The 25,222-nt window shown below is 51.1% G+C and overlaps 10 protein-coding genes across 10 annotated transcripts; 5 read left to right on the plus strand and 5 right to left on the minus strand.

Annotated features, from left to right (window-relative positions):
• Positions 1 to 998: 998 nt before the first annotated feature.
• L3040_009052 (uncharacterized protein) lies at positions 999 to 2,431 on the plus strand (the record flags this gene model as incomplete). Its single annotated transcript, XM_066155823.1, has 4 exons — positions 999 to 1,129; positions 1,322 to 1,358; positions 1,429 to 1,849; positions 1,965 to 2,431. 4 exons carry the CDS (start codon positions 999 to 1,001, stop codon positions 2,429 to 2,431), a joined length of 1,056 nt encoding a protein of 351 aa, XP_066010109.1.
• Positions 2,432 to 3,898: 1,467 nt separating this feature from the next.
• Positions 3,899 to 6,122, minus strand: L3040_009053 (uncharacterized protein; the record flags this gene model as incomplete). The annotated part of the gene is made up of 4 exons (XM_066155824.1): positions 3,899 to 4,393; positions 4,513 to 4,567; positions 4,722 to 4,866; positions 4,913 to 6,122. 4 exons carry the CDS (start codon positions 6,120 to 6,122, stop codon positions 3,899 to 3,901), a joined length of 1,905 nt encoding a protein of 634 aa, XP_066010110.1.
• Positions 6,123 to 7,741: 1,619 nt separating this feature from the next.
• Positions 7,742 to 8,629, plus strand: L3040_009054 (uncharacterized protein; the record flags this gene model as incomplete). Its single annotated transcript, XM_007294073.2, has 1 exon — positions 7,742 to 8,629. The coding sequence occupies one exon, from the start codon at positions 7,742 to 7,744 to the stop codon at positions 8,627 to 8,629; it is 888 nt and encodes a 295-aa protein (XP_007294135.2).
• A 599-nt stretch (positions 8,630 to 9,228) lies between these two features.
• Positions 9,229 to 10,440, minus strand: L3040_009055 (uncharacterized protein; the record flags this gene model as incomplete). Its single annotated transcript, XM_007294072.2, has 2 exons — positions 9,229 to 9,413; positions 9,471 to 10,440. 2 exons carry the CDS (start codon positions 10,438 to 10,440, stop codon positions 9,229 to 9,231), a joined length of 1,155 nt encoding a protein of 384 aa, XP_007294134.2.
• A 674-nt stretch (positions 10,441 to 11,114) lies between these two features.
• On the minus strand, positions 11,115 to 12,666 carry L3040_009056 (uncharacterized protein; the record flags this gene model as incomplete). Its single annotated transcript, XM_007294071.2, has 5 exons — positions 11,115 to 11,356; positions 11,411 to 11,525; positions 11,577 to 11,917; positions 11,977 to 12,022; positions 12,073 to 12,666. 5 exons carry the CDS (start codon positions 12,664 to 12,666, stop codon positions 11,115 to 11,117), a joined length of 1,338 nt encoding a protein of 445 aa, XP_007294133.2.
• A 355-nt stretch (positions 12,667 to 13,021) lies between these two features.
• On the plus strand, positions 13,022 to 13,912 carry L3040_009057 (uncharacterized protein; the record flags this gene model as incomplete). Its single annotated transcript, XM_066155825.1, has 4 exons — positions 13,022 to 13,159; positions 13,237 to 13,372; positions 13,450 to 13,554; positions 13,611 to 13,912. The coding sequence occupies 4 exons, from the start codon at positions 13,022 to 13,024 to the stop codon at positions 13,910 to 13,912; spliced, it is 681 nt and encodes a 226-aa protein (XP_066010111.1).
• Positions 13,913 to 13,925: 13 nt separating this feature from the next.
• Positions 13,926 to 17,473, minus strand: L3040_009058 (uncharacterized protein; the record flags this gene model as incomplete). The annotated part of the gene is made up of 10 exons (XM_066155826.1): positions 13,926 to 14,663; positions 14,734 to 14,858; positions 14,913 to 15,593; positions 15,651 to 15,780; positions 15,853 to 16,180; positions 16,230 to 16,576; positions 16,634 to 16,729; positions 16,778 to 16,858; positions 16,947 to 17,264; positions 17,351 to 17,473. The coding sequence occupies 10 exons, from the start codon at positions 17,471 to 17,473 to the stop codon at positions 13,926 to 13,928; spliced, it is 2,967 nt and encodes a 988-aa protein (XP_066010112.1).
• A 578-nt stretch (positions 17,474 to 18,051) lies between these two features.
• L3040_009059 (uncharacterized protein) lies at positions 18,052 to 18,686 on the minus strand (the record flags this gene model as incomplete). Its single annotated transcript, XM_007294068.1, has 4 exons — positions 18,052 to 18,114; positions 18,250 to 18,277; positions 18,397 to 18,504; positions 18,595 to 18,686. The coding sequence occupies 4 exons, from the start codon at positions 18,684 to 18,686 to the stop codon at positions 18,052 to 18,054; spliced, it is 291 nt and encodes a 96-aa protein (XP_007294130.1).
• Positions 18,687 to 20,265: 1,579 nt separating this feature from the next.
• Positions 20,266 to 21,501, plus strand: L3040_009060 (uncharacterized protein; the record flags this gene model as incomplete). Its single annotated transcript, XM_007294067.1, has 3 exons — positions 20,266 to 20,672; positions 20,723 to 21,026; positions 21,088 to 21,501. 3 exons carry the CDS (start codon positions 20,266 to 20,268, stop codon positions 21,499 to 21,501), a joined length of 1,125 nt encoding a protein of 374 aa, XP_007294129.1.
• Positions 21,502 to 22,532: 1,031 nt separating this feature from the next.
• Positions 22,533 to 24,900, plus strand: L3040_009061 (uncharacterized protein; the record flags this gene model as incomplete). Its single annotated transcript, XM_066155827.1, has 4 exons — positions 22,533 to 22,673; positions 22,733 to 22,852; positions 22,904 to 22,996; positions 23,050 to 24,900. 4 exons carry the CDS (start codon positions 22,533 to 22,535, stop codon positions 24,898 to 24,900), a joined length of 2,205 nt encoding a protein of 734 aa, XP_066010113.1.
• Between the last annotated feature and the right edge of the window lie 322 nt (positions 24,901 to 25,222).

Genomic DNA, 25,222 nt, shown 5'->3' on the forward strand with positions numbered 1-25,222 from the left:
GGGCTGGCTGGCCGGCCGACTAGGTGCAGATTCTTCTATAATTATCTGTTAATGAATAGAGGTGCCTACCGTGCCTCTCAACTCACAAGATGGAAGGCATTGTGGAAGGAATCCCCAAACTCCCAACCCCCCTAAGGAGCGGGCCACACCCCACACACGCATCGCAGGGCCTCACCGCAAGTCTGGGCCCGTCAAATCTTAGGCCAAATTTTTCGTTGATATGACAATTCGATCATGCACAAGATCGTAAGAAAAGAAAGAGGCTTTCCTAAGATCCAATCGTTGGTTGGTTGGCTGGGTGGGTGCTGGGAGACAGTCAGTGATTTGTGAGAAGGAGGTCATTCATGCATGACCAGCAAATACAAGTACGGAGGTAAGTGTTTGAGTAGCCGAGGCCTTGTCGGAGTATAAATCACCAGCTAGGTACGCAACTAACTAACGAAATAACTAACCAACTAACCAACTAACCAACTAACCAGCTAACCAGCTAACCAGCTAACCAACGAGTCAACTGACTATCACGCTTTGGGTCATACGACATCGCAGGCTTTTACCCGTCGAAAGCCTGGATGTGTTAGGGTACCGGTACTTATGTGTTTGTTTATCATTAATCGTCGGTTATCTGACATCCTTGCACCCACACGGACCGAATCTCGAAGGAACAGGAACAGGAACAGGAACAGGAACAGCAACAGCATCAATGGGCATGCATGACCTGGTTACTAATCACAATTAGTCAGACGGCGGGGTGCCTTCCTTTTCGGCCTTGCTTTTCGGCTTTAAGTCAAGCAAATTCGTCATGGAACTCTCAGATGCTTTGGGTGGTGACATCAGTCCGTACTTTTACGGAGTAGGTACAAAAGTACTGCCCACCCGTAACATATTTATATCATTCATATAATCTACAAGAGACATTTCAACTTACCGCTACATAACTTGAACATCTAAAACTTCACTTCTCATTCCACTTGCTTCACTTACCAACTCCCTACACCATCATGGTCCAGAACACAGCTATCGTTGTCCAGAAGCCGGGTGAGGCCGCGGCTGTCGAAGCCTCCGTCCCGGTCCTCCGAGATGATTATATTATCGTCAAAGTCAAGGCCGTTGCCTTGAATCCTACCGATTGGTACGGTTTCTGCTTTGATCCGTCCCCTTTTTTTCTTCTTTTTTTCTATTTTCTGATCTTTGTTTCTCTCTCTCTCTGTCTCTCTCTCTCTCTCTCTCTCTCTCTCTTCTCGTTCTCTTCTTCCCTTCTAATCCATCTCCTGAAGCCTTTCTTCTGAAACAGGCAAATCACTAACCCCCACGCGTTCGACAGGAAACACGTCGATTGGCTCTGTGATGAAGGAACACGAGTACGCGCACATCCTCCCTCGACCCCATCTCCCTCATCCGAGCACCCCTGAAATAACACCTCGGGTATAGGTTGGATGCGACTACGCCGGCGTCGTCGAAGAAGTCGGCAGCAAGGTCACAAAGCCTTTCAGCAAAGGTGACCGGGTAGCAGGCTTCGCCCACGGAGGCAATGTCGTCTACAAGGAAGACGGCGCATTCGGCGAGTACATCACCGCCAAAGGAGATCTCCAGATCAAGATCCCAGACAACCTGAGCTTTGAAGAGGCGTCCACGCTCGGCGTCGGCGTCACGACGGTCGGACAAGGACTGTACCAGAGCCTGAAGTTGCCTTTGCCGGACAAGCCTACAAGCGAGAAGACCTACCTTCTGATCTACGGGGGCTCGACAGCGACGGGGTCTCTGGCGATCCAATTCGCGAAGCTTTCCGGGCTCACGGTCGCCGTGACGTGCTCCCCTAGAAACTTTGACTACTGCAAGAGTCTTGGAGCTGGTACGTTCTTTCTTGATTCCCACCCATCTGCCCGGTTATCGATATTCCCCCCCCCCCCGCTCTACCAATTCTTCCAGGAGTCCAGCTTGCTAACCTCCACTCCCCCGCCTTACAGACGCGGCATTCGACTATAACTCCCCGACTTGCGCAAAAGACATCCAAGAGTGGAGCCAGGACAGCATCGCCCACGTCTTCGACTGCATCTCCGAGGGCGACAGCCCCAAGATCGCAGTAGCCGCCATGTCCACCACCACCGGCGGCGTCTACAGCACCCTCCTCCCCGTCCCGGAGGAAGAGGTCAAGGCCCTGAACGCCAAGGTCGAGTACAGGTCCACGCTCGGCTACACCGTCATTGGCGAGTCCTTTCGCTTCGGACCAAACGAGGTTCCGGCCCGGCCCGCGGATCTCGAGTTCGGCAAGATGTTCTGGGAGGTGGCGAGGGCGCTGCTGGAGCAGGGGAAGGTTAAGGTGCACCGGCCGAGCGTGAACAAGTTCGGCAAGGGCTTCGAGGGCATTTTGAAAGGCATGGACGAGATGAGACAGGGGAAAGTGAGTGGTGAGAAGCTCGTGTTCACTCTGTGAGATAGAAGAAAAACAGAGTTCGCCTAGAAGGTAAATATATCCATAAATGTTACAAGATGAAGTAGATTGAATTCACAACAAAGAATACCAAGCGACGTATTATATGTATATAAAGGGCCGCAATACACAAATCCATCTCGGGATCTGTTTGTTACTGCTTCCTGCCTAACACGGCGGTCCTTTCGCTCTGGGTGTTATTTCTCATAATGCGTACATCTCTCTCTACATATACACAAGAACAGGAAATCACCCTCTCGGAAATAACAACCAAATCCATTACCAGGAAGAAAAAAGAATATATATATAATATATCATCTCGCATCCAACCAACAACCGACACCCATCCTAACACCCCCCCCCCCCCCCCCCCCCAACTCCCCATCCCTCTCCTCCCATCTCAACCAGCCCCTACATACCGGTACCTTTCTTTGCATACGGAGTGTACCGATACACCCACCCACCCAACCAACCCCAAAATCCCGTCCCAACCTCCTCTCCCTCTTCCCCCTCTTTCCCCCATCCTTCCCCTTCCCCCAAAATTGCCCCCCTCTCATGTCCCCTCCCAGCCTCCCAGCCTCCCAGCCTCCCAGAACCGTAGCAGCAAACCTATCCGTCAGCGAGATGCATCTCATCAATCTACTCAATCACTTTGATGCGACTTCGTCGGTCTGTATCCTCCCCGCTTCTCCGGTCTAGGAGTAAGCGTCAGAAATAAATTTTTTCTTTTTTGTCTTTTCCTTTTTTTCTCTCTTTTCTTTCTTTCTTTTCCGTTTTTCTCTTCTTTCTCTCTTTTTTTTTTCTTTTTTTCCTTTTTCCTTCTTTTTTTTTTCTCCGCTTATGAAGGGCGAGGTGTGGGGGGCGGTGAACGATAATGATACCAGAGCACAGGTGGTACACGTAAGAGAAGGGAACGCGGGAGAGAGTGTGAGAGAAGGAGAGAGGAGGAGAGAAGAAAAGGCGGAAGAGGGGAGAGAGGGGGGGGAGGGGGAGAGAGGGGGAGATAGAGAGAGAGAGAGAGAGAGAGAGAGAGGGGAGAGAGCTCTTAATAAAATCATCAAATGTTCATTAGAAAGAGCCATTATAGCCCATCGTCATCATCATCTAAAGACTACTACTACTAAACGCAAACACATGACCACCACACAGAGGGGAAAGGAAGAAAAAAAGGGGACTTCCATTTCCTGACGAACATCATCAGGAAAAAGCCGCCACCGCCGCCACCGCCGCTCAGTGTAAACAAAAAACAAGAGCCAGTCTGAGCATGAGCATGAGCATGAGCAGAGCAGAGCAGAGCAGAGCAGAGCAGAGCAGAGAGCAAACAAATGGTATCTAGAATGCGCCCAGAAAAAAGTCTTTTTTTTGAAATCCCAGATCCGGTCAATCGAAAAGCCTCCATGGTAAATCAAAAACAAAAAATTACCTTCGCGCCCAATCGTCAGAAAAAGCTCATCCATTCATGCCCTGGGTTCAGCGGGCCCCAATGTCGCTACTGTAGCCACCGTTGTATCCGTCGTGCATCTGTGGTTGGACGTAGCCCTGTGGAGGTCCGGGTCCGGATGCATAGCCACCTTCGTTATCTTCGTCGTAGTATTCTGAGCCGGAGGCATCGAAACTGCTCCTCCGATTGGGATCTTCGTCAAGTCCAGCATCACCTTGTCCCGAGTCCCAACTCAATCCTGCTAGGGCAGGGTATTGAGCCAACAACGCCGCAGGCAAGGCGTAGTTACCGCTGGAGTCTATAGGGAAACCGTTTTGATCGAGACCCAACGGTTGTGGCTGCTGCATGTTGTGCATATTCTGCATCCTTTGCTCGTTCCAGACTCGGTGCCGTTCGATGGCTTCTTCGTCCAGAAGAGGCTTGATACAGATTCGACCGGCTTCGGAACGGAAGTGCCGACCCAACGCATCGGCGCGAGCGAAGCGACGACCACAGCCCCAGGAGCCGCCTTGCTTGAGCTCTCCCTTACAGACAAATTTCTTCTCCCCAGAATGCAGTCCCTCGTGTCGTTTTCGATCATGTTGCCGAGCAAATGCTTTACCACAGACTGTGCATACGAAAGGCCGTTCATCGGTATGCGTACGTAGATGAGACCGTAGGTTGTAGGCCCGAGTGAAGCGTTTTGGGCAAAGTGTACACTGGAATGTAGCCGGGTGTTTTTGAATACGCTTTGTATTTCCACTTTCAGCGGCTGTTGCTTGATACTCAGGGTCTGCTAGGCCAAGGATGTAGTCTCGGTTTGGAAGCGAAGATGTTGACTGACGACGCTTGGTCGGAGAGTTTGTCCCGGACCGGTCATTTGGTGATAGCGAGCGAGAATCCGACGAGCAAGATGCAACTTCATTTCCTAGTGAAGGTGACACACTTGAAGGTGCACTGGGTCTTGGCACCCCCGTAGCATTCTTGTTCGGATCTGTAAATGCTCGACGACGGCGACCTAAGAATGTTAGTTGAAATCACGTTTTTGAGTTCGATTTAAATACCTCTCTCAGGGGGAGTCAAGGCGTCTTGATCCAGAGATGGTTTTGGTGGTTCGAAACTGTTTTGTCTTGAGGCTGGCGCAAACTCGACGTTAATATCTGGTACCATCTGTTGGCATTGGCCCATGTCATTTGGCAATTGCGGAAATGCTTCCTGTTGAGTTTGATCATAGATGCTGTTTTGACCGTAAACGTTATTGTTCATCATATACATGGAATTTGGTTGGCCCATAGACGGCAGCGTCTGAGGGATAGCTCGAGGCGAGATGGCAGGGCTGTGGGCAGGACTCAACCCTTGTCCCGGGCTTACTGAATGTTGAATATGATTATCGGTCAGAGAGAAAGTTCCAATTCCAAGCACATTTTCGTAGATGCTATCCTCTGCTCTCTGCATTGGCGAATGTCGTGGATCTATCGGGTCGAAGCTATCGTGGTGACCAAGATTTGGAGAATGGTGAGCAGAAGGAACAGAAACATCCGAGTATTCAGATGGGGTCCTTCTGTGAGTGGTGAACTGAGGTGGCATCATACTCCATTCTAAGTTCTGTCCATGAGGAAATGCGGCGCTCTCTGGGCCCAGTGAAGCTTGCCTAGAGTGATTTGGCGACGACTGAAACTGTTTTCCATTCATGTTGGGAGAGTTGTGCATAGAGCCGGGAGAGTGCGAATCGGGTTGCAATAGATTGCTGGGTGGTGTAGGCGCATTCTGAGGGGACGACATATCAATCTGCGACGGGTTCACAGATTGATTTCTGGAGGCAGAAGCCGGGTCGTTTGGGAAGAATGAGGGGTCGTATTCGGTTGGATTTGCCGGGAACAAGGAAAAGTCACCGTCGTTGAAGCTCGAACTGGCATTCATCAGGTCCTGAGTGAAGCTACCCAATTGCGGTTGATTGTACGGGGATGACTGCTCCTCCTGCTTGAATTGTTGCATAAAGTCCGTGGCCGGGATGTATGGCGACTCGCCGAGGCGGCCCTGGGGGAAGGGTTGTGTTTGTTGATTCATGAATTCGTTATTGGCGTATGCAGAATTAGGATTTAAATTGTTGTTCATGAACCGTTGGTCGTTGCCTTGGAGTTGGGTCTGAAAGCCGGGTCCTAGCGAGGGATTACCCGGGAAAGGTTGCGGCGACGGCGAGTGATTCTGAGTTGTATGATGCTGTTGATGCTGTTGGCGTCCAGCGGACGGGGACCTCCCACGCTGCTGATCCATGCCTCCAAAACTTCCGGTTGCTGTTCTTAGAAACAAACGTCAAGCTGGTTCCTCGAAGCTGTCAGCCTCACAAGGCCGGGTGGCTGTGTAAAGGAGGCTATGCAAGCGCGACAACACCTAAGCAGATGCAGATAGCCACTCAAAGCCCGTTGCCAGAAGTAGTGGCTGCTTCAAAATGGCTTCTGAACAGAGATCCCCCGAAGATATGAAACCCTTGGGCCTTGGGAGAGGGTAGGCGCTGCCTGGTCGTTCCTGACGCTGTCGTCTCACCCGCCCTGGATGTGAAGCCGAGCCGACTTGACGAACACGACAGCCTTTGAACCAACAACAAAGATCTTGTGTGTGTAGAAATCCTCCCTTAGTCGCGACCGTATGCTTTGTAGTTCGCGGAGTGTAGAGTAATTGGCTGGACGAGAACAAGGGCCTTCTTTGCACAGAGATCGGTGTTGCCCCAGGCGCCCGATGTTGGTGGTGGTGTTGTCGTCTGGTGGTGTTGTCCTCGTCGTCGAGATAGGATGGATATTTGCCGTTATGCGACGGACCCCTCGTAGGAATGAATGTATTGGAGATGCCGGCCGTTACTGTGTCTGCAGAAGAGGAGGGTCGTCAGCGGATGCGGAGGAATATGGCGGGGTTCACTTGAGAGCATGGAGACGTGGTGCTGGTAGTTGTCGCATGGACGATGGGCACATCGGAGAGCTTCTTGCGCTTACGTCAAAAGCTGTCGTTATTGACATGAAATAGCATGTAGCGATTTGTGGATTGTGAGTTGGTGAGTATCGTGAGCGGGTCGGAAGTTCTGTATCTTCTCGTCTCGTCTCAAAGAACAACAGAGAAAGGAGAAAGAGGCGCTCTGTACAGCGTAGATACGGCCCGGATATTGGCTGGCACGTGCGGTCCTGGGGCCCTCACGGCAATTTCGCATTTGAGTTTGCTGGATATTTATATCTGTCAGGGACAGGATACGATGTGAAAGACGGCACAGTCGGCGAGTACGACGAGTGCGAGTGAAAGTTCGTGGAATACACGATACTGGGGTTCCGATTGGAATTACCCGACGAGCACCGTATCCAGGATCCTTAAGCCTTCGGTTCTGAGGTATTTTCTTTCAATGTTGAGAGTCAACAGCAAACCCACTGCAGGTGTGTTAAACTCTGCTGGATCCTCTCCAGAAGATGGCTCTATCTGAAACACAAACCTAAGTATAGCCTGTGCTTAATCGCCTGGGCCACCCTTCGTCAAAACCTCCCCCCCCCCCCGTGCCGTGGGGGGCGATGAGAGAATTTGCTACTTACGGACTATGCGAAGCCTGTGTTGATATCAACATGGCCCCTGAGGAACGGATACACGTTTAAGCTTATCTCTGGTTGACGTTGGTGCCGCTGTGCGCTACCGCTAGCAACAATTGGACCGAGTTGCAACGACAGAGCCCTCGCTCTCCGTAACTCCGTAAAGCAGCCAGTGATACTGATACTGATACTGATACTTCGCTGCCAGTGAGACAGAGACACAAATCCCAAAACTTGATCCGCTGTCAGCTGACCGACCGGTCTCTGGAAGGGAGACGACTGCTCCTGTTTGCATTCCTCCTTCTCTTGCTCTGCCCGGCCGGAAGCCCGATGGACACCTCATCCTCGCCCGCCGTATTTGTCCTCGACTTCGACGGGACAATCACAACCAAAGACACCATCTCAACGCTAAGCAAACTCGCAGTCGAATTCCAGAAATCAAAGGGAAAGGACTTGACAAAGGAATTGCAGGACCTCGTTGCGAGGTACCACGAGGACTACTCCAAGCATGTGGCCGAGTACAGACCAGCAGGGCACGAGCGCAGAACGCTTGACGAGGAAATCGAGTACATGAGGAGTCTGACGGCCGTCGAATTGAGAAGTTTCGGGCGCATGAGCGCATCCGAGATTTTTCGGGACATTGACGTCCAAGATTGGCCAGAACTCGGGAGGGAAGCGGTTGCGGGAGGCGAGGTCAAGATCCGGAAAGGATTTCAGGACTTTGTTGCCGGCATCGACAAGCTGGGAGCGATTTGGGGTATCGTGTCGGCGAACTTCTCGGCCTACTTCATTCGTAGCGTCTTGATGGCGGTTGGTGTTGACAACGGGAATGTGCAAGTACAAGCGAACTGGCCGGGGAACTCAGGAGAGTTAAGAGGTCCGCATGGGAGGGCCCTTATTGCAACCTCAGACGCAAAACTTGGGACGACGAGGGAGTTGCTTAAATTTTGGGATGCCGACAATGAGTATAGAGACCGGACGTCAAAGTTCGTCTACATTGGCGACTCGGGGACAGATATCGAATGCTTGACGGCAGATGGCGCGGTAGGGATTGTCATGTCTGCGGACGGAGAAGGTGGTTTGATAGAAACTCTCAAGCGTGTAAATGTTGACGTTGACCACATCAGCAAGTACGAGAAGCGAAGGGGCTCCTCGGTATGTTGGGCACGAGATTTTGAAGAAATTTTGAAAAGCCCGCTACTCAACGAAGCAAATTGACAAGATTATTACCCCTCCTTAGTACTAGAGTTGGAATTGCCTGTATTTATCTGGCGAAGATTCTTATTTTGCTGACTCTCTCTTGTACATTGTGCTAGAAATTATGAGTACTTTTGGGTGGCAGCAAAGTAGCTAAGCTACCTGGGCATAAACAGCAACAGAATTCACAGAAATTTGTTGGTCAAGATACTTTCAGATATTGAAGTATCCCTAGTGTCAAACAATTCCGTCGCTTTCTGAGATCGGTCCTTTCCTACTTCAGAAGCTGGTTGGCCATGTCTCCAATGGTCTTGACTCCACCACCAGCATCGAGATATTCCGTACCATCCCTTCGGGCATTCAGTTGCTAGGTCACTTGCAATGATTAGCGAATTCAGTCCATAGTCAACAACAGAAGCGAGATGCAGCTGAAAATCCTCAGCAAGATCTCACCATCTCCCCGCCAAACGAGCTCCGGGTCAGCTAGTCGATACCAACCAAGCTATGTCGGCCAGGGCCAACATCACATCACGATCCTACAAATGATCATGGATCACTACTCTGTTCCTGATAGGAGATGCTCTCAGTCTAAGTAGCTATGGCAAATAAATGATCACCTTTTACTTCAGCGAGTGCTCGATCAAAGCCTTGTAGCCCTTCACAGCATTCTCTAGGTCCGACACCTTCAAGTGCTCATGATCGCTGTGAGCCATCATGATCGTGCCTGGGCCATAGAGATACTTCTTATGGTCCCCCTTCAAGTGTGGGATATCCGTGCCGTAGTTCACCACAATAGTCTGAAAACCTAGAGCAATATTGTCAGCCATATAAACAAGGCTTGTACAAGAGTGTATCGGCCTACCAGGAACATCACTATCAATATTAACCGGTCCATAACCTCCCGTGAACCTGACATCCAGCTCCTGCCCTAACTCCTCCATCGTCTCGAGAATTACCTTTTGAATATCCTCCAAACTCCCATCCGCAATGCGCAACATAATATCAGCGCTGGCATCCTCGGCAATAACATTGCCCGCCACACCTCCTTCCATACGTCCAATGTTAAGAGTAGTATTCCCGTACTTCTCACTCGATGGCAGCTCCAAACTCAGCAACGCATGCAACGCCGGGATCAACATCGCATTAGCACTCTTGCCCAATTCAGGATATCCAGAGTGTCCTGCTTTGCCCTTCGCACTAATCTGCAGCCCCATCGTCCCCTTATGCCCGCTCGCAAGCTTCAGCTCGGTCGGCTCCCCAAAGATAACGGTATCCCATGTCAAGCCCAGATCGTTCGCCTTGCGCATCCCCTCGCCGCCGACCTCCTCGCCAACCACGTAGAGTAATCCGACATCGCCTTCTGCAATGCTGCCAGAGGCAAGCAGGTCCTCGACGGCGAGGATCTGCGACGCAACGCTGCCTTTGGCATCTACGCTTCCCCGACCCCAGATCTCGTCGCCTCTGCGCTCGTATTTCCAGAACGGCGGGACGGTATCGATGTGCGAGGAGACGAGGGTGCGCGTCTTGCGCGTCTTGCCCACGTACGCAAAGATGTTGGCGCGAGGTGGGTTGGATTGCACTTCCTGAACTTCGACGGTGAATCTCTTGCTCTCAAGGTATTTGGTGAGGTATTTTCCGACAGACTCCTCGGCACCACTAATCGATGCGTGGGTGATAAGGTCTTTGTGCAGCTTGAGGAGAGCTTTGGTGGAGGAGCTTTCGATGGATGGAGAACCGGAGTCCGACTGGAGAGGTTCCTGCCCATCGATTGAGAGGGCTGTCACGGCCCAGCTCGCAAGGAGAAGCAATCTTGAAGCTGTGAGAAGCTGCATTATGAGGGCCAATAAGTATCAGAGAAGTTGAAATGAGACTATCTCACGGTTGACGCAATTGAATTTCTCAAGTTCAAGCTTTATAAGGCCCGAGCTTGACGTTTCTCGGCGTTTGCCGCCATAGTGGAACTAAGCGACAGAACGTCGGTAAAAAGTCTGGAAAAGAAAACAAAATTTCACATAATGCTCAAAAGCTCGAAGTATCTACTGAAAAAAACCCACTCAAAAGCCGGTGAGTGCTCTAGCTGGTTTATTTCTTTGATTTCCCCCGCATTTTATTCAGTTAGAACTAGCTGCTCGGCTCTTCAAACGAGAGAAAGCGTCTTCTTGTTCGTGTCTCGTGGAGACCTGCAAAGCAGTATCTATAGCAGAAATCGCAAGTTGTGGTTAAGTTTTAATGGGCAATAACGACCGGTCCAAACGGTGGTCTTCAAGGAGCTCTCCAATAGAGGGCCCGTTTCAAAGTCTCCTGGCTATCCAGCGACCATCCCATCAAAATGTCATTCCCACAGATGCAGCATTGTTTGACCATTACTGAAATATGTTGACCCCGATGGTAGCTCCAGATTACCGTTCTCGTGAGCGTTCCTGGCTTGCCACGTCGCAACCCTATCAACCAACCCTTCCAGCCATATGTGGATGCTATATGTGGATGCTACACCCGTTATCTCTTTTCACATGTGGCAGGGCTCTTCGCTGGATGCCATAATCTGTTCAAAGTCGGGATCGTCTTCCCTGATTGAGAAAGCATTTCCATGCTTCCAGTATATCCTGGACGGGACTGCAGCGCTCTTCCGGAGCTGTCCAATGATATCCTTCTGTTGCAGGCTGATACAAAGTCCTGGATCGAGCGGTTTAATGCCGGGCTCTTTCATGATTGCCAGGGCTGCAAGACCCAGATACGAGTGGTAGATGTCTGTGGTAGTATGTTAGAATCCAATCAGCGGTGAAGAGGGAAGAAGAGACAGACCTGGTGGTGCGCCCGGGGTTTTACCAAACCCCCCGATCATGTGTTGAGTCTGCTCGAACAGAAACCGCCGTATAGCCACGGAATGCAGAATTTGGGCTGCGTCTTGACCAAGCATCTAAGTCAAGGTATTCAACAAAAGCTCATGCTGAAGGGCAACACAACGTACACTGAGAGAAGCAGCAACCCAAAAGGCATAACAAGTATCGGCAGCTTTGTTGCAACGGCCATTGAGTCCAACGAACTCAGTGTCTTCGAGGGTGAAGCCTGTTACCAAATTCTTCTCCTTGTACACACCGTCCGGTTTTATTATAGGTTCAGCATCCTCGTCCGTGTCTTCCTCATCTTCATACCCTACTTGTCTCGACACAAGCCACCGAATAGTCAAAGAGAGATCCGTAAGAACTGGTCTAGGACTCTTTGGATCCTCTGCTTTAGGCATTCGAAGTGATAGGTCGGGTAGGCGGTTCAGCAGTGAGAGAGCTGCTATGGCACAATATGTATAGCCGGCTAAAAGATAAAAAAAAAACATTAGCCAAATTTCCGAAGCCTAAGGATAACATATATACCATGTGCTTCATGCTCAGAAGATTCAGAGAAGCCACCATCATATGTCTGACAGCAGTCAGTCCCCAGATTTTTCCACGAACAGCACTTCAAGGTACCTGTCCAGCTCTTATATGGTCTACCAATCTCTCCACATCGATATCCTCCTCTTTCACAAGCACCACCTCATCGCCCCTTAGAATCCATCTTACAGCCACAGCCGTCAGACAATACCTCATATCCCTTCCTCCCTCCACAGCCCCCTCCTGCGTAACCAGTTCCCCAAAACTCCCATCCGGCCTCTGTAAACTCCTCAGCCACCTCAGCGCATCTCCCTTCCTCACTTCGTCCAAGCCTTCCACAAAGGTCAGACTCAACAACGCAAAGAAAGTTGCCGGCAAGTTCGCAGGATCCATGACCCTCCTCCCCTCCCCAACATCAACATAGCACCCATCCGGAAACCTATGATTAGGAGACCCGCAGAACCCACCGTTCGGGTGCTGGCACTTCAAGATCCAATCTCTGATTTCAGCGCGCTGCTTCGCAGGGAACGTCTCTGCGCCTGCGCCGAGGAGGTCCAGCGCGGAGAGGATGAAGAAGCCCAGCGTCATGCGCGAGGAATCGGTGCTGGTGTATTGAGTGGGGAGGAGGGACTTGAGACAGCGCTGCCAGTACTTGACATGCTTCTCCTTGTGCAGCTTCGGTTCTGCCATGTTGAGTTGGGTAGAGATCTTCCCAAGCTCTAGAGAGGGAAGCGAGTGAAGCTTGGGATTTGAAGAGGGGTGCTCTCTCTACCAAGCACTGCTCTAGCCGCAGAAATCGTCCAGCTTTGTTTGGACCCCTAAATTGAGGGTCTTGGCTCGGCTTTCGGGGAAACGATCAACCTTATTTTTATCCCTGCAACTGATCTTTTTGGCTATACCACCCGACGCGGCGGCATGATCAAGCTGTGAGACTCACCCTTCTATTTCCTCTATTTCAATTCACGACAGATACTCGACTATCTTGCTTCATTTCCATCTGACCTCCCAAATATCGCGCAACTTCAGCAATCAGCTCCAAGGCACAATGGCGATCATCTCCGGCGCAACAATAATCACCTCCATCTCCCTCTTCCACATTACCCTCGCCTTCTTCTTCCTCACCTCTCCGTCGACGATCGCAGACCAAACCCTAGTTTTCATAATCGGCGAAGCAATGAGCATGGTACGTAACCCCCCCGACACAGAACACACACGAAAACGGAACAAGAGATGGCTGATTCCCCCAACCTTTCCAAACAGCCCCATTCCCGCTCCTTTGACCTCCAATCGGCACCCCTAGCCTTCCTCGCGGCCGTCCTCCTCGTCGTTGGGGTCACCGATCTAGTCGCCATCTCCCTGCCCGAGGAGATCTCGCAATACCACTGGGGATCGCAAGGTGCGTCTCTCCCTCTCTACATCCATCCATCCCCCATTTTCGATGTTGTCCACAAGCTAAACCCGCGCTTTCTACAGCGCCCGTTCGCCTAGTCCTCTTCTTCTTCATAACGTTCTACTCCTACTTCTTCTCCTCGACCTCGCCCTTCTACACCTCCTCGCGCTCATCCGCCTACCAAGCGAGTGGGTGGGGGGAAGGACTGAAGAATAGAGTGCTGTTTACGTGGGCCTTTTTCGAGATGATTACGTGGTTCTGGGTGTTTGTTACTTTGAGAGAAGAGAGGAGAGAAATGTTAGCGAGGATTCAAGCGAGGAAGGCGGCGGAGGAGGATATGATGTGATTGCACTGCCTCATCGGTGCGGAATACGTGCCGTGCCGAAGAATATGACCGTGATGTTCGTGGGCTTCTCAACGGGAGTGAAGTATCGAGATCCCAGTGGGCTTGCTAGAGCTGATTGTGGACCTGCCGGGAAAGCCCAAATCCCCGGCAATGGTGAGACTTTGGCATTCGTAGTCCAAGATCCTCGACCCCCAGCTTGACAACCACAGACAATCAAGACACGCTTGCAGCGGAACCCCCTTTGAGCAGCGCCAGTCCAACAACAGAATCCTTCCAGCTCTCCACAACCTCGCCCGCCCACGCCTCCATGAAGTTTTCATCCACCAACCCCTTCAATTCCTTCACGACATCCTTGCTCACCCCTCCCTCATCCGGCACCACACACTCCAGCACCCGATCAATCCACCCCCCCTCATCCACAGCTCTTTTAACACCCCTACACTTCTCCTCCACAGCCGCCAGCAATTTCTCCGCAACCTCCTTAACCAGCTGACTGGCCTCCGCCTGCTTCTCATAAACAATATTCTTCCCCTGGCGCGAGATGAACGCGGAAAAGCTCAAAGCAGCAGTGCCGACTTCATGCGATGTATACAGAGCGTGCAGTGTGCTTTGGAGCGGGGGAGCAACGCCCTCCATCTCATGCACAAACTTGAGCTGTTTTTCAAGAGCCTGAACCAGATCCGAGTTCCACCCATCCAGTCTTCCCTTCACATCCGGCTCCACGTTCAGCTCCTTATCGTACGCGGTATGCAGGACATGTGCCAACGCATCATAGCTCGCTTGAGCTAGTGTCTCAGCGACTGTCAAGTCTTTGGCTCCCATTTTTGGAGTTGGGGTTGCGAGGTACTGTTTGAGCCATTGCTGGAGCAACGCTGCTTCACCGCTCGAGGTTGATGGGGAGGTGATAAGGGCTAGCTTGGAGGTGGCAAGGGCGAGTCGGTACCGGGTGTTCTGGGTCGCATTAACGTTATGAATTGAGTGGCGTAGAACGAAGAAGAAGGAGATGAGGAAGGGGGCTTACGGATGGAGCTGGCACAAATCTAGAGAGTTCTTCGAAGGAGGGCCCTGAAGCACTTTCATAATTGGGGAAGGTGGAGTAGTCGTTTGTGTCGGCGAATAGGGTTGCCGGTTCTTCTGTGCTAGGTACTGGATGGTTTTAGTTTGGCTGACGCGAAGGGGAATTTTTGAGGGCGCCTTTACCGAGAATGTCAAACCTTTGCGAGATTTCAGTCAACGAAGTTTTCGGCTCCATCAGACGAGCCACTTTTCTGCTTTCAATCACAGACATGACCCTTGCCAGACTTTTTGACAGAGTCTCCTCCACCTCCTTGATCTCAAAAATAGAGTTGTAGCTGTTGTGCTTGAATGATAGCGAAACGTTCTTGACGACGTGCTCCTGCGCACTTTTGTAGAGCTTCTGGTGTTTCCGCAGCTGCTCGATCGGAGTAATGGATTTGGCCATCCCATCGGGGTAATGCGTGAACGGGTGAGGATGAAAGCTTGATATCCTATCGAAGAGGATGTAGGAGAGGGTATCCAGTTGAACTTGTTTGAGCGCGAGACGCTGGAACGACCGCATGGCTAGGGATCCGCATCCAAGGTAGATGTAGAGGCGGACTAGCACCAAGGAAATCTGGAAGTTGGATTTGGAGTGTGTCCAGGCCTTCTCAAGCAATACTGTAGCTTGCAACAAATAGCTGGATCTTGTGGTCTTCAGGGGCTCGGAGCCGGTGTCGGAGCTTACCAGAGCGATTCTGATCAAGGTGGTGGCTGCAAGGACGGCGAAATCATCTGCTGGATGCCTATCGGTGCTCAAAAGGTCTTTGGTGATGCGCCCATCGTCGTTGATTGCGCTTCGGTACGAGGCTATGGACTCTTGCGCTACAGTTTGTAAACAGTGGCTGCAGCTTAATCCACATGGCTTTGAGCAGGAAATACATGTAAACTCAGTGTTTCCATCTCTCTTCTTTGGACTCTGTGTCCGATCGTGCTCAGGTAGACTGCATTTCAGGAGGTATTTCAACTTAGTCATGTTGATCGATTCCGTGATTTGACGCGCCGTTGCAAGCTAGTCACAGTAAGCATTGACATACATAGTAGCGCACAAATATAAGATGGACAGTAGCGTTTCCAGACTCACACTTTGGGACTTCTCGCCGTTTTCAAACAGCGTGTCCTTGTCTAAGGCTCCGATAAATTGTTTCCTCTCCTCCTGGCTCATCTTGCCGATGAATGGTCTGAGATCATTGTACGCAGTACTAGCACTGGCATAATTTTGCAGATACCCGATACTGGCAGTAACTCGGTGTGGCAAGCCGCCATTCTCTTGGGTAGTTTCCGAAAACGGTGAAGAGCTTTCGAATGTAATCTTGACCAGGGCCAAAGATGCGTTCCTCTTCCAGCTTTTGTCAATTCCACATTCCGGATCTAAGTGAGCCTTGACTTCTATCCAAGTCTGTGAAGTAGCCCTACGCTAATATCAGTACCCAACTACAGAATAACGATATTTAGACCTACTTTCGATCCTTCAATTGACCTGCAGAGAGGACGTACGCTTCCCAGACTACCCAATCACCCAACCTCGCCTCCGAATAATTACCAGCCTCGTTTTTGGTACGTGACCGCTTGAGTAACGAGCCAGTAACTTCAAAAAGCTCTTTCCATTCTTGGGCTTTCTCAAGGAGCTCCAGTTTGAGCCTCCACAGCTCCCATTCGCCTTTGGCAACCACAGACTCGGGTCCAAGGAGAGGATCCTGGAGATATTCCAGACGTTGCTCTATCTTGCCACAGGTCTGCGTGATTCTTTGCAAGAGAAGAAGTTCTTGTGGTGTTTGAATGGCCCGGAGGGGAAGCTTCTGTTGGTCCTGTGGAGTAGGTGGCTTGATCAGCGATGTTGTGGTATAATACGTGTGATGACTTACTGTAGCTTGTTTGGTAGCAGTAGCGAGCTTGGTTATTGTCCCAAATGCTAGACCTCCCCATATCTTTCTTTGCATCTCCGGACAACTAGGTTGAATCTAGACTATTGGTAATGGTTCGATCTTCGCAGCCATAGGAGGACTCACCGAGAACAAGAACATGGTTGATATATTCCAGAAAACATAGTCACGAGTCTTAGGAAAGTTTTTCTCGAGGCTATTGGCAATCTGTGTGAGGATCTGATCTCAGCATCTAGCTTGACTTGATATCATACTGGCAGATCCCAATGTCGAAGACAAAGGCAATTCGACTTACCTGCCGCGCATGATCCAAGTCATTCATAGAAAGACATCTGTGGAAGCACTCGATGCTCGTGTCTTCGTTCTTCGGACTAGCCTTAACTGATTGCCATCTCATCTCCCCAATGATCTTAGCCCAATGTTCTCTGGGGTTCGAAAGCACTTTCTCCAACGCGTCGTCGTAGCAGTCAAGAATCGTCGAGTCCAAGAAAGCCTTTTTTCTCTCCGCCAACTCTTCTAGATGCTGCAAGACAGCGGACTTCTCAGAGACTTGAGGGGAAAGAGCCCGGATGTAGATTTTGAGAGCCTTGGTCGTTGTCAGTGAGCTGAACAACTGGTAGTCACGTGAGCCGTATTTGAACAGTGAAAGCCAGAGTAGCAGAGGACGTTTCGGTAAAGTCAACGCCCTCGGTCACTCACCTCATGATAGTCGGTACGTTTCTTGGCCAGCCTTTTGTCGACGAGCTTCAAGGCTTGCTTGTAATTCTTTGCCTCGATGGCATTCCATATTTGGACATCTTGGCGGTCTTGAAATTGGTCCATTTCAGGCCTCGCGTGCTGGTCGCTCGTGGCTGATCTTCATGCGGCTCTCGGTGCTTGTTGACCTTGGTGCGGAATTTGGAGAACGCGGTGCTGGGAAATGAAGCTTCTGGTGGACTTGTTGCTTTGGTGAAGAAGTAACCGCACGGAGGCCAGTAAAAGTAATGAACGCCAGAAAATTCGGGTGCGTGGAACTATGCCTGGCGTAGCCGAAGCGAGCTGTGGTGAACGTCAACGTCAAAAAAGAAAAGGTGAGCCACAACTTCTTGTATATTGATGGAATCAGGTTGTATCAACCGTGGCGGTATTCAACATCCGAAAGTGAAACCCATATTGAGCCAGGTTGTATGAACCGTCCGTATTCAACATCCCAAAGTCCCATACAAAAAATGATGAAATTTAGTGAAATTGAAAGTATTGCTCCTTTGCAGCCGCCAGCCTTTACAGATCAACATAATCCCAGCCACCAGCTTACTCCCAGAGTGGAAATCTCGAATTAAATCCCACCATATCATACAATTTACGGCCTGTTTTACAGCCCAGCCCAGATACCGCGACGTGTACAACGCCATTGTGCACACTCATGAAAACCACCCTCCACGTTCGGCTCTCTTTGCAGCCTTGGCTTCTTTCCTAGCCGTTTGCTATGGAAGTGTCAGTCAGCCTCATTCAAACACCACATCAACAGCATTCATAACCGCCGCCCAGTCATTGGGGTTGAAATTGTAAAGCCGAGACGAAGACTGAGATGTATATGAAGCAAACACGGCTCAACCCACCCATTGCAGCTTGCAGTCTCGATATGCTCTAAGCCAACGTCAGTACATTCATCTTTACTCGATATGAGAATAACACAATGGGAACGGGATCAAACTATCAAGCCTAAGCAATTCCGGGGTAGGCCAGCAGACCGAGATGGAACTCACTGAAAGTAATCTGTACACAGCTCCCTATCACCGCTGTTCCGGGCTAAACACTTCAGACTCCTGGACGCGGCCTCCTGGCATGGATCGAAGTATTCTCCGGGTAGTTTACTGGAGGAGAGGTATCAATCAGCCGGGGGGCCGTCTTGTCATGGGATACCTAACTCGCCACCTATTCTCAGCCTCACAGCCACCACATACCTGTTGAACTTCTGGCTGGTCTTCAAGTCCCACGGGCCCTCGCCCTCACCCTCGCCTTCGCCTCCAGAGGGATTCTTGTTTGTGGATGACATGATGGGGTAGTGATGGATATCACGTGAGCAGGTGAGTTGAGGGTTACAGCCGGAGGATGAAAACTCGAGTGTACCGGTATCTCGAGCCGAGTCTTGGCAGGTGAACGAATCTTATCGTCTTATCGCGTGGGGAATGTCGGATATCGGACATTTCATTTTGCATTTCGGAATATCATCACATCACAGTACCGTACATCACCTCGCCTCGCCTCAGCTCACCTCCCCGTCCCCCGTCCCGTTCCCCGTCCCCCCGTCTCCCTCCCAAAAATAACCACAACATCCACAACAAAAGCAACATTACAACGCCTCGAGCATGGCTCTACTGTAATGCTATTGAGCCGGCCATGCATCCGTTAACGACCGCCAGTTATTGCACTGCTTGGCTTATAAGCGAGACGGGCCCCGGACCACGGACCACGGACCACGGACCACGGTGCTGCTCGCCTCGTCTTCCAAATCGGGTCATCAGATCCAGTTCAGATATCTGGTCTGGTCTGGTCTGGTCTGGTCTGCTCGACGTGCTGGTCTCGTTAGCCCTCCACCCTCAACATTCCACACCTCTTTGCCAGGCCCTCCACTCTCGATCTTGTCTTCTCCACAATCCCGCGCCTCTACTGCAGAATTTGCTAATGGGAAGTCGGTTCAGGCTGACAGGTTTCATGTGCAGAACATCCAGAGAGAGTGTGAAAAAATCCCGGGTCTTGTCATCCTCGTGGCTTCGCTGCCGTCTCATTGCATTCGGCCTTCCTATTCTGCACTGCATCTTTTCCACTTTGAGGAAGCATTTCCATGTGTTCATACTCTGGTCACAAGCAAAGCCGTGTGTCTGTGTCCGGCTTGTGGAGCACACGACGTCTTGGATATCGGTCGACCTAACTATTGGTAGACTGGGCCCCGATAAGGCGACTGCGGGAAGGCTAACTGCCCGCGAGGTATCGTGAACCGCTCTCCACACATGGATTGATCACCGCTCCTGAACGGTGGAATTTGGCTGCAAGAAAGGTGCGGAGGAGCCGAGCAAGGGCAGACGGGATCGAAGCATCGAGGGAGTGCAAGAATCACGGATGATCAGTTCGGTAGCGTATCTTCAATGCTGGTTTGTTTACATCGGCCTACCAAAGCACTCGCCAGACGGGTGATAGCCAGCAGAGACGCCGTTCAAGGAGCCCTCACTTATAAGAGGGCTTCCGCGCCGCCCTCACCACACATCATCCACGGATTGATATTAGCCTCAGCATACGCTTGCATCAACTTTATCTCAACGTACTTCCACCGATTGTCAAAGCATCATCTGTATAGGAGTGATCAAGCTCTTTTTGTAAGCCACCTCTCTCCGCCATTCCAAGGCTATATTTTAGAACGGACGTCGTCTATCGGTCGGAATTCACCCTATTCGCATCCGCCTTCGGCTGTGAATTCTATCGGTCTTTCAAAGATAAACTCTTGGGGGGGCTCTCGTCAGCGAAAACGCTTTCTCTGCATTTGGGAGCATCTCTCTCTTTTGCGATCACAACAGACCTTGAATTTCACTTTAATATCTCACAGAAAGTTCCAGCTGTATCTACCCAGATCAAACATAATGGCCACTCCCGGTGTGTACGCGCAGTCAGGTGCGCCTGATATGCCATACTCGAAAATTGCCAGCCCACCAAGAGTCCTCCCATCCCCAAGAGAAACTCAAGCATCACTCAAGCGATCATTTGAAAAGTACCTCGCTGCAGACAATGGATCTCCTGCTGTTGGAAAGCTTTTCAGCCCTGCTCGACATCTTGCATTTGAGGAGCCCAATCACATACATACCATGGAAGAGCTAGGATTCTCAGCCAATAAGGGTGTTTCACCTGTCGCTGTTTCTGATCCATTCCCCTTGTTTAGTCAGGAAGCCATCAGCATCATGAGAAGCGAGGTCCTCGACCCTGAGGTTCAAGAGAAGTATAGCTATGCGTCCGACATAGCTCCCCGACAGATCCGTGGTTATGCACCAAAGTAAGTTAGCCTCCGCCCGCATTTCAAGCAAAAGGATCTGACAGAGGCAGACATGGAAAGTTTGTCTTTGAAGCATGGAAGCATCCGGAGACTCTTGCTATCATTTCAAAGATTGCTGGCGTTGACCTCGTTCCTGTCATGGATTATGAGATTGGCCACGTCAACCTATCAAAGCCCGGAGATAAGAAAGACCACATGAGCTCGGGTAACGATGGAGCCATCGTTGGCTGGCATAGAGATAGCTACCCCTTCGTGTGTGTGTTGATGATGAGCGACACTACCGGGATGGTTGGCGGTGAAACCGCCTTGAGAACCGGCACTGGGGAGATTAGGAAGGTTCGCGGTCCATCAATGGTAAGACACCCATTCCCTTTTCAACACAACCTCGCCGATACATCTAGTCTAACACTGACAGGGCTGTGCCGTCGTACTCCAAGGCCGCTACATCGACCATCAAGCCCTCTCTGCCTTCGGCGGCCAAGAACGTATTACAATGGTGACCTCTTTCCGCCCGCGCTCTCCCCGCGTCCGCGATGACACTGTTCTCAACACTGTGCGCCCTATTTCTAATCTCTCAGATCTTTACGGCCAGACCGTCGAGTACAACCTTGAGAATGCCGAATCGCGTATCAGATATATGCTGAAAAATGTGCGCGACTCGATGAAGGCCGGTGCCACCGACGTGCAGTCCATCAAGTCCTTCCTCGATTTCGAGATCCAGGCGCTGGAGCACCTCAACCATGAGATTGTCGAAGAATCGCTCGTGAAGAAGGGGTCACTAGCCGAGGTGTGTGAAGAGGCCGCTAAGGATAAGCGAGTCAAGCTGTAGGATGGGCTAATGTGTAGGATGGGAGGTAAGAGTTGGGGAATCAAAGTGGATGGATAACTGGCCATCAAAGTCTGTATTTACGTTGATTTTCAGTGATCGAGCGTTCAAGCGTGCGTGCGTGCGTGGGCGGTGAATTTTACAGATCCTGATAGCGATGTTCCGAGTAGCTAGATTGCCAATTCCTTGTTACCGTACACATGCTCGGGGGTTTTGATTTGATCGGACACCTGACATTGCATCTCATCGCGATCTTCGACGCGTTATGGAGCTCGTCCCCAGATCTATGGAGCCATTCAATACGAACCTTTCTTCTGACTACCTCCCCGGGTCTGGGGGCTGACAGTCCATTGGGCAGGAAGCTCGCCACGTACAGAACTCGTGCAGCAGAGCCCAAGGCCGTCGGGTCGAAAGACGATGCGAACGCACATAGTTTTCTGACAATTGGTTGATTGTGGATGGGATCTGAGATGAGGTGTTGCTAGGTCATCATCGGTATTTATAATGATATAGACGAGGAGTAGCAAAATATAGAGAGCTGTTGTCTGTTAGTCGGGCTGTCTGTCATGCGGAGTTGAAACGCTCTTACTAGGGTTTGATTGTGATTAGAATACGATGAGCGATAAGGCTCAAAGACCTGTACATGATGGAATATCTATTCACTGCAGTTATTGTGAATGGTCGAATAATCAATACGGAATAGTATTCTATGAGTGGTACAATACTTAGAGGCTAGTCATTATAGTGCCCTCGCTAAAAGGAGGCGCGAGGCGGAACTTCGTCGACGCGATAGCAGCCTCGAAACCCTTCCCAAATCTACAACCTCCACCAACCAGGCAAACCTTGCCCCTCTCCACGCCGACGCGCTCTGTGGTGATCTGGAAGGGATAGCAAACTCGCAAACAACCCTGAAGATACACAACACTCAGCATCTCTCGTCCAGAGACTCATCACCCACCCTGCCCCGACGTTGAAATCCCCAAACCCAAACCCCTCCTCACCTTTGCCCGCAGTTCTTCAACTCCATACCACGAATGGCGCCCTCTACCACAGCCCCGAACCAGCTCACGGCTGGCAGAAGACTCGGAGGCGATTCGAGTAGCAGAGAAGCGACTCCAGCTATGGCGCGCTCCAATGCCTCCGCTCTCATCTCCAAGTCCAGAAGTGACGCTCAGGTAAGCTTGCCTGCCTGCCGCTCGCCCACTTTCCCCCCTTACTGATATGTGTTGCGCAGCTTGCAACATCGTTCAAGACCGACCTCACGGAAATTCGAAGCCTTGTTACCTGTACCGTCTGCGATCTGCTACTATACGAACCATGGACTTTGGGGTGCGGTCATACATACTGCTATTCTGTATGTGTCACCTTCGCATCTTGGGCGGCACAGAGCTAATACTGTTCGCAGTGCCTTTGCCAATGGTTCGACCAACATAAGCACAAGAAGACTTGTCCTGAATGCCGTGCGAAGGTCAAACAGATTCCTTCTCCGAATTTCCTGGTCAGCAGTACTCCTTCCCGCCCACGCCAATCGCTTGCTAACGAATTTATAAGATCAAGCAAATGGTCGACCAGGTCTTCACAAAACGACTGGAGTTGATGCCTGCAGACGAGTCCATCGAGCAACATGCTGAGAAGAGAGCAGAGGAGATTGCAATCGTCGAGAACGACAAGGGAAGTCCGAATGGGATATTTAGAGGGCTGTTCAAAGAACGGGGACGGCTCATGAGAGACGATGGCGATGGAGTCATGAGATGTCCGGAGTGTCACCATGAGTACCTCGGAGGTCCCGTATGTACGGTATGTGGATTCGAGGTCGACGAGGAGGAAGGCTTCAGTGACGCAAGCGACTACGACCACGACCTAATCGACGACTTGGAGCAGGATCTGGACGCTGAATTGGGTGCCGAGTTTGATCACATGCACGACCATCACCGCTACGGTCGCCCTCGCGCCCTGCTGGATTTGGCCGCAAACTTTCACCCAGATCCTCACATGCACCACTATATTCACGAACATCACCATCGACACGGGGGCTCAATTGACGGGTACTCCGATTCGATGGATGGGAGCTTTCCTGAAAGCGATAGCGACGAGGATGGTGGCTCTTTGCAAGACTTTGTTGTTCAGGATGACGTAGAACTCGGGCCCGGCCAAACGAGTGGTCTGGGAAGAAACGGCGCCGCAGATCCTCCCATCAATCTTATCTCAGACGATGATGATTCGGATGATGAAGGTGGCGCGATCAATAATCACCGACAGCGAAGAGACCGCGCCCGAATTTCCGAGACACCAGACAGCCCTTACAGCCCTTACAGCCCCCAGTACGGTGATCCAAACAGTGCTCACCTCGCACCTGACGAATACGGTAGTCACAGTCCCGGACCCCACACAGTTACGGATACCAGTACCTATGGCTCTGAGGCCGGGGACATGAATCAGGCAGATCTTCTTCGAACCGCTGGTTGGAGTCCTCTGCAACAAGAACCCGATAGCGATGAAGAAGGCTCTATCAATCCTTACCCCAGACGGCGTAGCCGATATGAGGATGAGGATGAGGATGATGATGATGATGATGATGACTCTGTCGATAGCGGCACAAATACTGAAACCGTAGAGGACGGCCCTGTTGATGATGAGGACGATCGCTCCCGGGACAGTCTGTCTCAAACTCCTGTTGTCAATGATGGGTACGAGGCTCGAATTCAAGCAGGGACGAATTTCCATGCTGGCAACCTCTGCGAGCACCGAGATACTGAAGACGATTCTCAAGAGGGTCAGTCGGTCATGGACTATGATGGAGATACAGACATGAGCCGTATGAGCCCGGTATCGCCAAGAGAAAATCGCAGTGTGAGCGCGAATCCATACTTCAGAGGTGCTACTCCAGACTACGGATACCAAACCCCCTTAGCGAGAGATATGAGTGTCAGTACCAACGAAAGCTCTGAAATGTCCGAACACGGAGGTCTCGCAGCGAATCGCAGCAACTTTCGCGGCCAGAACCTTGGTCCAGCCAGTAATATGCAAAATCGTGATGCCGAATCTTCAGACAGCTCAATCCGCCGACCCCCTCGCAGACAAAGAAGAAGGCCTCAATCAAATATACGTGTTCAGCAGCAATACGAACCCGCTCTCGGCATGATCTTCGGCGAGCACCAGGCGCTCAGAGGAACTGGGTCTTCGGACAATCCGATTTCGTTCGACGACGAAGAGGAAGAGGAGCCGGAGGAAGCCAGAAATATTGAGCCATCGTCATCGCGGCGCAGCATGACTGCTTACCGCAACATGCCCGCCCGCCGCGTCGACCCCCTTCGCAGCTCACACTCTCCATCGTCGACTCGCATCATCTCATCTTCGCAGAGAAACACCCGTTTCCCTAGGCAGTACGACCGCCGCGGTTGAATGTTCGTTATTCTCTTGTGGGAAGTAGGGTATGTTGGAGCGTGTGCTGGCAGCATACTTGGCGTTGGAGGATTCAACTTACAATGGTGAAATTGATGGTGTTGAGGACTGGGAATGGCATGGGGAAGGAGTTACATTTGAGCGAAGGGAAATAAGCGATTGATTCTATGGTTTCGAGGTGCGATCTCTGATAGCGGGTCGGGGTTAGGAGTCTGGGTGTGTTACGACTCGGTACCTCACCCATCTCGAGAGCAAGGGAAACTTTTTCTAGTACCTTCTGGTAGTTTTAGGGCATATTTTTTGTGAAATCCAAAGTATCCGC

This window comes from Drepanopeziza brunnea, assembly GCF_022702325.1.
Source record: "Drepanopeziza brunnea f. sp. 'multigermtubi' strain 214-2 chromosome Unknown ctg19, whole genome shotgun sequence".
In the NCBI taxonomy this organism is placed as follows: domain Eukaryota; kingdom Fungi; phylum Ascomycota; class Leotiomycetes; order Helotiales; family Drepanopezizaceae; genus Drepanopeziza; species Drepanopeziza brunnea.